This window comes from Topomyia yanbarensis, chromosome 2, assembly GCF_030247195.1.
Source record: "Topomyia yanbarensis strain Yona2022 chromosome 2, ASM3024719v1, whole genome shotgun sequence".
In the NCBI taxonomy this organism is placed as follows: domain Eukaryota; kingdom Metazoa; phylum Arthropoda; class Insecta; order Diptera; family Culicidae; genus Topomyia; species Topomyia yanbarensis.
In genome coordinates, this window is record NC_080671.1 from 98,410,215 (window position 1) to 98,420,628 (window position 10,414).

Sequence of the window (10,414 nt, forward strand, 5' to 3'; positions counted from 1 at the left end):
CCATCAGCCTGAGCCTGAAGTGGAGAGAACCTTTGCGCTAGAATCAGATGATATCGCGCGCGTACGCGTTGCTTCATTTGTAGACGTGTGTATGGTGTGGAAGTGCACGAAAACAAAATCGTCACAGTCAGTGATTTCTGAAACAATCATAATGATCAGCACATGAATCTACCTTGTTCATAAGTACATGCATGGCAATTGAGATTCGTATGGAGGAAAGCTTCTTGCCGTAGCAAAGGGGGAAAACTTCTATTGAGTAACTGGCATGAGTTAGTTTCACTCGGGATCGCGACGCAAACGTTTCCGAAAAACAATCGTCTTCTTCGGTAGTTTAACATCAGCTTCGAACGAATTTTTCCCTGTAAATTGTCATGATTAACGCAAGACGTTGGAAATGTCTTTAAAAGTTTTGCTTATATTAACTTGTATGTGGTTGAAAACGCAAAATGTTGTTTCACAAATCAGTGACCTTAGATATACGGAGGTAATATTTGGCAAATAAACATCCAGCATGTGATGTGTGAAAATGTGATATAGTGCATTGGAAAATAAAAACAATTGGAAATGTAGACTAAACTGCAGACTATCCGAATAATCGCCGGTTAATGTATTATCCATACTGCTTTTTTCTGGTAAACTCCAGTGTAGAATATATGTTTCAGCTTAAACGATCAATTCCAGGGATAACTAAAAACCCCCGAAGTAAATTCTATAATAGAAAGCCGTCGATCCAATTCTGAAAGCCGTCCCAGTTCCGTGCATAGTATTTTGAAAGTACGGTGTAAAACCAGATCCAATTGAAACAAAATAAAAACTGCCTGACGCTATGCTACACACATAAATTATTGCCGCTGCACAATGGAAACAAGCGTAATTGGAGTACGAAAACTTTGTTCCGTGCGACACAGTTTGCCTCATTAAACGAGCGACGAAATCAGGCTTCCGCAGAGATATGTTATGGTTCAGTTGGATAAATGGCAGCGTGTTCATAATTAGCACCGCGAAGACCAAAATCGAGTTAAACTTCAAGATATTTTTTTACAAGTCTGTCAAATTGTAGTAAACCCATTTCTGACCAATATCATTGAAGATCAAATCAAATCAATGTTGTTCGGGAATCCGTAAGTTCAGGATTTTTGAAGGAAAGGATTTAGGAGAAGCAAACTGAAAGTTTCACGTGTTAGGAGGCATAAATTCTTTGAGTTTTCTTTGTACTATAAAATTTTTCAATTCGCGGACTATGGCTCTAAGTTAGTTTCGAATTCTGATGAGACGAAATCGAAATGCAAATTCCATACCTAATGTAACCGAATCATACCCTTCAGCGCGGCAGGAATGAATTGAGTTCCATCTGGTAGAAAATATACTTATGTAAGTTTCGGTTTCATTGTTTTGAACAAGAGTAGCAATCTGCACTTTTTCCACCAACTTGGTACTACAGTAATGAGTTGCATTACTGAATAACCAAAGACTGTGGCCTTTCATAATACGTTTAATGAAAAAAATTAGTAGGTAATGTCAGAGCCATAACCGAATAATCCCTTCTATCTTGTGCTGTAAACTGTCATCGGAATCCCAAGTAAGTAGAGTCGGATGATTTTTTTTCCAAAATTTGCAAATAACCTCAATCGTTAGTTATCAAATTCGAAAAAAATATCATCGCATTCAGTGTTAGTTAGTAAGCGCTTTAAAACTATGAGCATTTTCTTCAGGACAATAATTGCAAGGACTGTACATACTTTAATAGTACTATTTTTTACAACATAAAAATAGGCGCCAAGCGCAATATCATCTTATTTTTTTATTTTTCACTTATCAAGTTTTGTGGTAAAATACCCTAATTTTTTTGTAACTCACGTGAAAACAATGAAATTATTTCTCTCAAATAAAATAGGCTGATCCATCCAGCAAAAATTAACTGGTCTGCATAAAAAATATATTCAAAATCAATAAGTCCTTATCATGACCGGATCCAGAAAAAAAATCGGAAGGGGTTTGAAATTTCGATTTTGGAACTTCAATTAGTGAAAATCAGCTTTGGTGGTCAAATTTGGTTGGAAATGATTTTGAGCTTAAAACTAATATAAAATTGGAACCTAGGGACAGATCACTCTAGAAATGTATAACAAATTTGCATCAAATTAGAAAAAATGCATTTAATTTCCATTTTTGCATCAACATTGCACTCCCTCGCAGAAAATTTTGTTTAACAAACGTCCTACGCTGATTCACTTTGTTCGACGTTTTTTTGAATGTAGGGCTAATTTTTATAGGGTTTTGACGTCTTACACACAACGCAAAATACATTGCACGCAATGCAAAATACATTACGAATTTTTATGTTGGTGGAAAGAAATGCATTTAATTTAGCTGATTTTTAAAAATGCATCACAAGTGATCTGCCCCTAGATTGGAACTAATATAGAACTTCTCAACAAGTTAAAAATTTTCCGGGTGGAAGGGAGGTAGTGTCCGGACCTCCAGAATCCTTCTCATGGATTCGCCACTGCTTTATATTGAGGACTATGATGCGGAAACCCACGCTCGCCAAAGGAAATATTCAGTTCTTTCACGAAATATGAAATTTCATTTTCGCACATACGGAGCAGGCACGGCGAATCCGTTCGCCTGAGGTGGTTTGGCGAGGTCACCACCACTAGCAGCAGCTAAAGTCATTCAGCAAGAGCAGAAGGAGGGGAAGCAGGAGCAACAGTAGCAGCAGCGCAACAACAGCCAGCGGGATGAGTTACACCACACAGAAGCAAAAAGTAGTGGCAGCGAAGTACTTGGTGGAGGAGCTCCACAAGTTTGTGGACGCGAGAAACAATGTCCATAAGGACATTAAGGAGATGGTTTTCAGATTCCGAAAGGCGCTAGTGTTTGCCGTGAAGGAGTATGACACGGCAATACGGATAGCTGATGTAGCTGAGTGAGTATTGGCGTCGTCTAAGACTACTATCTTCGTAGCTTCCCCGAAGCAAAGGAAGGAAAAGCAGATTGGAGTGGAAAACACATCAGTTTTCGTGACTCTAAAGAGAACAAGAACCTCACCAGGAGACGCAAGACCAGGCGGGCCCAAGAGGCAGACGCTCGAGGACGCTGTTGTTGCCGAAGCAAAGTACGTCACCCAACAAGGAGAAAGCTGGAGTACCGTTGTAAATCGGAAGGAAAAACACGGGAAACAGCAAAAACAGAAGGAAGAGCGAAAGGGGGTGCAGAAGAGGAGAGGAAAACCTACGGCTCGTCAGAAGGCACCAAAGGATCCCACAACTTGCAGCTCGACCTAACAGTAGACTATTATTAAATCAATGGAAGAAACGGCAGAAATTAAAGCTTTAAACCCGGAGATGGTAATTGTGTGCAAGGACCTTGATGAAATCACGATGGAAGACGAGCTGAGACGCGCACTGAAGCAGCAGTGTTACCTGGGCGAGGTGCACATGACGATCTGGCTAAAGAAGAGATATGGAGGAACTCAGAGATGATTCGTTTACCGGTAACGGCTGCCGACAAGGCACTGGAGGTAGGTAAAGTTGGATGGTCGAGGATGCCCATTGAGAGCCGCCCCACGAGTAAATAAACAAGTGGAGAAATACTTGAAGTGTTTTGAGTTTGGGCATTTGTCAGGAGCTTGCAAAGGTTTGGAAAGATCAGGAATGTGCTGGAAATGCGATGAGACGGGCCATCTTGCAAGAGACTGCACGCAGAGGCCGAAGTGCTTGTTTTGCATTCAATCGGACGGAAACGTCCATCAGACTAGTGGCTTTAAATGCCCTGCCTACAAGAAGGCGACTGCAGGCCAACTATAATGGAGGTAACCCAGATAAATCTGAACCAGTGTGACACCGTACAGCAACTGTTGTGACAGTCTACGACAGAAATTATGTATGATGTCGCTTTGATTGTTGAGCCGTATCGAGTCCCCCTGATAACGTTAACTGGGTGACGGATCAATCGAAAACGGCTGTGATACAAGTTATGGACAGGTTCCCCATTCAAGGGTAGGTAGAACGCTCATACGATGGCTTCGTGATCGCCAAAATCTACGACGTCTTCGTGTGCAGCGGTTACGCTCCTCCAAGATTGATCGGTTGGAAGAGGGTAGTCGTTGGTGGTGACTTCAACACCTGGGCTGTGGAGTGGGGTAGATGAGTAACTAACACAAGAGAATGTATCCTGCAGGAAGCTCTAGCGAATTTAGACGTAACGATTGTGCAATAAAGGCTCTGTTGGCACATTTCGGAGTGACGGGATGGAGTCTATCATCGGCATCACATTTTGTATCTCTTCATTGACGGTGAACAATGGCTTGGAGAGTATGCGAAACGTATACGAATAGCGACCGCCAGGAGATTAGCTACCTTACCGCTACGAGACGCTTAGCACGCTACACGCTGCTTGTCTCAGAACCTGAAGGTGGGCTTAGAGAATAATATCGAAGCCAGATAGATATAGGGGCAGCGTTTCGGGAAGCTACAGCCGCTTTAAAACGGGAGACTTAGCAAGTCAGATTGCCACAAGAAGCTGGTGCCGAGAAGCACACACCAATCTCTGGGGTGACGCATACCAAGTCGTGATGGCGGAAATGAAGGGCTCGACGACATCAGAAATCTATCTATTGGTCAGCAACTGCAAAACGGTTCAGCTAATGCAGATCGACATCAGTGTGCACGTGATCGGTTGAGCTTCAACAACCACGTCGACTACGTCTGTGAAAATTCGGCGAAGGCAACCAACGCAATTCCTGCCTAGGATGATACGCTGAAAACCAAGCGAAACGGTAAGCTGAACAGGACATTCCGGCTGGTGACCGTACGAGTCGCGAGCGCGTACGGAACAATATCGTCGAATGCAGTATGCGTTATCACCGGGATGATCCACATCTGTATCACTCTGGCTGAGGACGTGGAATGATACCAACGGAGAAATGCACGCAATGTAAGGAGACTGACCCGAGCGAACTCGTAGACCAAGTCACAGCAGGAGTGGGACAGCGCGGAGAAAGGAAGATGTACTCATCGACTCATCCCAAATGTGTCGGCTTGGGTGTATAGGAAGCATGGAGAGGTGAACTTTCATTTGACGCACTTTTTGTCCGGACACGGATGCTTCCGGAAGAACTTGCATCGTCACCCCTTTGCCCGGAGTGTGTGAACGTCCACGAGACATCGGAACACGTGGTCTTCGAATGCTCTAGGTTCGAAGAACTTCGTAGGGGTATGTCTGGTGTGATAGTTGACAATATCGTCGAAGAGATGTGCCACGACGAGAACACCTGGAACCAGGGCCGGTGGAAAGCGTGGGTAGTATGAGTAGTACTACCCACTCGAAAATAACCGAGTGGGTAATTACCCACTCGAAATTTTGAACCATTTCAAAAAAATTAGATGCGCAACGCATGTATCTCGCACTACACACATTTGAAAACATCGATGTACCACAATTCCATTTGCATAAACCAACGTGATTTAATGTGAATGTAATGTAAGCGTGTACATTGCGAAAAGGAATACAATCCTTACTAATGGACCCCTCATCCTATGCTTTCTACCCTCTCGGACGTAAAGTGTTTTGCCGCCCCTGCCTGGAACGCTGCCAAGAGGGTGGTTACGAGTATACTCTCCAAGCTGCAGAGGAAGTGGGGAAGAGACCAACAAAGTAACGCCATTGGATAGGAAGTCGCCGTGAAACCATCCATCGGGTTTCGAGAAAAATTCCGCCGCCGGGGAACTCTCCATCGGTGTAGACTAAGTCCACCGCCAGGGACTAGTTGAATAGTACGCGACGTTGCACCGGGTTCGGATTGTCGGGACGCCTGCGAACCGGATGTCAGACTCTGCCGGACCGGCCTTGACACCCTACCGGGTAGCTCGTGAGTAGACTAGATCCACCGACGGGGACTAGAGTAGACCGCGTCGAATAGCTAGCAGTGGGTCGTTGGGGCGCCAGTGAACCGGAAGCTACACTCCACCCAGAATCGCTGGATAGACGTCAGCACCTACTAGCTGGCCCGTTGAGTAGGCTAGGTCTAGACCGCCAGGGACTCGATCGAGTAGATCGGGACAAAGCGGGGAGAAATCTACCGAAACGAAAGGCAAACCGAAGGGCCTAGAGGAGAAAGAGAACCAAAGGCCTCAAGAAGTTGTGGTGCTAAAACCAAAGAAGAATCGGTATCGGGAGAACTTCCTTCGTCGGGGAACTCTCCGTTGGCGTAAGCTAAATACACCGCGGGGACCAGACTAAGTAGACCATGACGAGACACCACCAGTCGCGGGTCGTCGAGGCACCTGCGAACCGGACGCCCTGCTCTACCGGAATCGTCGAACTGAACTCGACACCTGGTTGGGTTGGCTTGGTTTCGGGAGAACTTCTGTCGCCGGGAAATTCTCCGTCGAAGTAGGCTAGGTCCATCGTCGGGAACTAGACCGAGTAGCTCGCGAACAGGTCAGGAGCTCAACGAGTAAGCGGTGCTGAATGGTATGAGAAACGAGTTGCGGTGCTGAATGGCACAAGGGAGCCGAGTAGTGGTGCTGACTGGCACAAGGGAGGCGAAGGGCTCGGTAGCTTAGACAATCTGAAGTTTGCCGTCCAAATTGTCTTCGTAGGGGAATAACACTAAGTCTCGACTAACAGCTAGCTTTCCGACTGCCATGCAGAAATTGCCATTCTGTGTCGATAGTGGAGAACTGGTGGTGTGTCGAGGAGTAATGCTGTAACCCTACTGAAGGAATGTTGCTGAGCAAATCCCTAGTCAAGCGCGATATCCCGCAAGAAAATGAGCTCATTTTAAGCTGATGAGAACTAATGAAATCGAAACATTTGGTTTGGCTTAGCATGCCAATACAAAATACACTATGCCATATTTCTCCTTAGTGTAGAACAATTTAGGTAAAAACTATTTTGTCTCCATTAAGGAACTATTTTTTCTCCTCTCGAATATGGAGTAAGCGTCGAAGTCAAATCAACTACCTAAACTAAACAGATTGTTGTTTTTTGACAGAATACTAATGACAACCTGGGAAATGCAATCCAATTCCTTCGTGACTTCGATCGTGAAGCTGCTGAAATGTGCAATCGGTAATGTTCTTCTCATCCGCGTTCCTTTGGCAGCAGATTTTTTTAACATTTTCTTTCAGAGTCGCCAGTAGCGAGTGGAGATACGCCATCAATGCGACCGATTTCAACAAGAGACGCATGCGTGAACAACAAAACCTAGTCTCCAAGTTCGAGTGTCTCAGCTGGCGTCGAGCTGCTTCATTCGATTCATCCACGATTGTAGATTCCAGTATCCGGCGCCAGCTTGGACGAATCGTACAACCTGGTCGATGTGGCTTGGGAGAAGACAAATATGCTGAGGTATGTTGGAAGTTTAGATCAAATAGGAGCAGAACCTAACGCAACAGATGTACTTGCTACCTTTGATTCTAGATAACACACGTCATTTCGCTAATGAAGGACAATTACAACAATGCAAAGGTATGCCCGTTTCCTGGAGGGAAGTCAACCGTGCCTGGATCGGAATCGTACAGAAGCTCCAGCTATGTCGCTACCTATACAACGTATTGTGATCTGAAACTAGAACCAGAGCTCGTACGGATAATGGAATCCAGTCGTGCGGAGCCGGAACTAAGATATTACTGGTTGGCGTGGCGTGAAAAGACGGGTCCATCGGTGAAGAACACATTCATGCGCTATTTGGACCTGGCGAACCAGGCTGCTGAGAGGCATGGGTTCAACGATGCTGGTGATCAGATGCGATCACTTTACGATGATAGCGAGTTCTTTTTTTCGGTCAACGATTTGTGGATGAAAATACAACCTCTTTACAAGCAGCTGGTAACATTCGTTAGGAAAGGTCTAGTTCGTCATTATGGAGAACAAGTAGTTCGAAAAGATGGTCCGCTTCCAGCTCACATCCTGGGAAATATGTGGGCTCAAAACTGGCACAGTATTCTGAGCTTGATACAACCGGGACCTTCGGAAATGCCGGACATCACAGGGGAAATGGTGCGACAGGGTTACACTCCATTCAAAATGTTTCAAACAGCTGAAGAATTCTTCACCTCGATTGGCCTTCCACCGATGGCACCGGAGTTTTGGAGAAATTCTGTGTTTCAGAAATCAAACGAAATGTACGGACAGTGCACTGCCTCGGCTTGGGATTTTTGTAATAAAATAGACTTTCGCATCAAACAGTGTACGCAAGTTAGTTTGGAAGACTTTGTAAACGCACACCACGAAATGACCCACGTACAATACTACATGCAGTACGCCAGCCAACCGTTTCTGTACCGCGAAGGACCAAATCCGGCCTTCCACGAGGCACTTGCCAATGCGATTAGCCTTTGCGTCGGTGGCCCTACACATTTACAAAAGCTAGGTCTGCTTAACACTCCTGTATCGGTGACCAATGGGAACACTATGATCAACATTGAATATCTATTGAGTATAGCCCTGGATAAGTTACCGTTCATGGCGTACAGTTTGGCGCTAGAGAAAGTATGCATGTTGCAGCAATTTACAATTTGAAAAGTGATATTTGTGTATTTCTAGTGGCGCTGGTACGTATTCGAGAAAGGACCAGTTGGAATGAATGCCCGTTGGTGGGAGCTTCGTCTCCGATATCAAGGTATAATACCACCCACAGGTCGCGGGTTCGAACATTTCGATGCTGGGGCCAAATATCACGTCATCTCGGATCAAGACTACATTAAGTACTTCGTAGCGACCGTTCTCCAGTTCCAAATTTACTCAGAACTTTGCCTGGCATCCCATCATGTTGGGCCCCTGCACACCTGCGATTTTTATCGTTCGCGCGAAGCTGGTAGAATACTGAGGTAACCTTATACTGAATTTTTAATGTTCAACTAAAATAAAATGGAACATTTCAGTGATGTTATGCAACAGGGAGCAGCTCTGTCATCATCGCAACTCTTGAAGCTTCTAACGAGAGGTAAAACTTCACGACTTTCCGCAGAACCATTAATCGATTTCTTCAGACCACTGGAAGCGTGGCTGGAATTGCAGAACAAAGACGAACCGGTATGTTTTGCCAACTATAAACAAATCGTCACACACACACACATTTGGGATTTATTTTTTAGATTATCGGTTGGAGCTCCAGAATGGAGGATTTTGCACTATTCCAGCCACTGGTCGATAGGAACGGCCGAAATAGTGCAGCGAAGCATATGTTCAGCTTACTAGCACTTCTAATGGTGTGCTTCTACTCGGTTTTAAGTTTCTAATCCTAAAAGGATATTCAGTTGGCCTGTGTAAATAAACAGATTTATGTAAAATTGTTTTAATATCGATAATTGATACACCTACGTTCTTAACGGAACTGAACAGTCCGGGTGGAGTTCTGAATTACACGGTGTTACTATGGTTTTGTACTTTTCAAGTGACCTAGCAGTATACCTAGGTTGTTTAAAAAATGTTGTATACCCTCAAAATCTTGATTCCTGGTAAAAAAATCTTTTGGGCCTTTCGGCACTAAAAAATTAGGTGCGCTGCCATTTTTCAAACGTAGAACGGTTTAATTGTTCTGGATATAACAAGAACAGATCTTTTCAACGGTATACTATGTAATGCTCTTTTGTTAAAAAATACTATGCGATTTTAGGACAACAATATGAAAATTACAATTTATTTCTGATTTTTTTTCGAGATTTGTAGTAGAGTTATACTCTACTGGAGGGTTCTCCGTCAAAATCACTCACTACAATTGCAGACGAGATGGATAATGTCACACAGGCCCGTGCGCAGAAAATTCTCAAGGGGGGGGGGGGGGTTGATTTTTTAACGTTTATTTTAAAGAAACGCACAGAAACCCTCAAACTTTGAAGATTTTTTCAGAGGCCTGAACCTGGTCTTGTGAACCAAACGACTCTGCTCAACAAATTGGATAAATGTTTGTTATCGAGAAGGAGTCATCAAAAGACACCGCTGCATAGTGGTCGGAAACCCCAAAAACGTGAACTTAATTCACTAGAGGCCAAACCATCGAATATATTCACAGGTTATCTTTGGACGAATTGTTCGTAAGAATATTCCCCAAAACCTGATAAAAATTAAAATTAGGCATGACTTACTACAATCAAATTAAAAAAATTAACTTTTAATGCTGACGAGGTAGAAAGTTGGTGTCTTCGACAAAGTTTTAGAAATGCTCGTAATAAAGAATTTTGTTGAACTAGTTGAACTTGTAGGATTTAATGTTATTGATTTGTAAGGTGTTTTCTATGGAAACACCCCCATATTTAGTTTTTTTTAATATAACTTTTTCCACTGTGACTTTTCGTGCAAACCGTGCTCCAGACAAATGTGGAGGCATTAAAACCACATAATATTGTTGAAGACTGTAAGTAAAAATACCCAAGTAAAAAAACATTGCGAAATGAGCTTAAAACCT

The 10,414-nt window shown here is 43.8% G+C and overlaps 1 protein-coding gene across 2 annotated transcripts; it reads left to right on the forward strand.

Moving 5' to 3' along the window:
- Positions 1-275: 275 nt before the first annotated feature.
- Positions 276-9,317, forward strand: LOC131678944 (angiotensin-converting enzyme-like). Of its 2 annotated transcripts, none has more exons than XM_058959398.1 (7): positions 276-484; positions 7,001-7,077; positions 7,137-7,356; positions 7,429-8,499; positions 8,554-8,837; positions 8,892-9,042; positions 9,105-9,317. In XM_058959398.1, the coding sequence occupies exons 1-7, from the start codon at positions 395-397 to the stop codon at positions 9,246-9,248; spliced, it is 2,037 nt and encodes a 678-aa protein (XP_058815381.1). In that variant the 5' UTR covers positions 276-394; the 3' UTR covers positions 9,249-9,317. The 2 variants fall into 2 exon arrangements, with proteins under 2 accessions (XP_058815381.1, XP_058815382.1); XM_058959399.1 differs by lacking the exon at positions 276-484 and adding an exon at positions 491-632.
- The last annotated feature ends 1,097 nt before the right edge of the window (positions 9,318-10,414 follow it).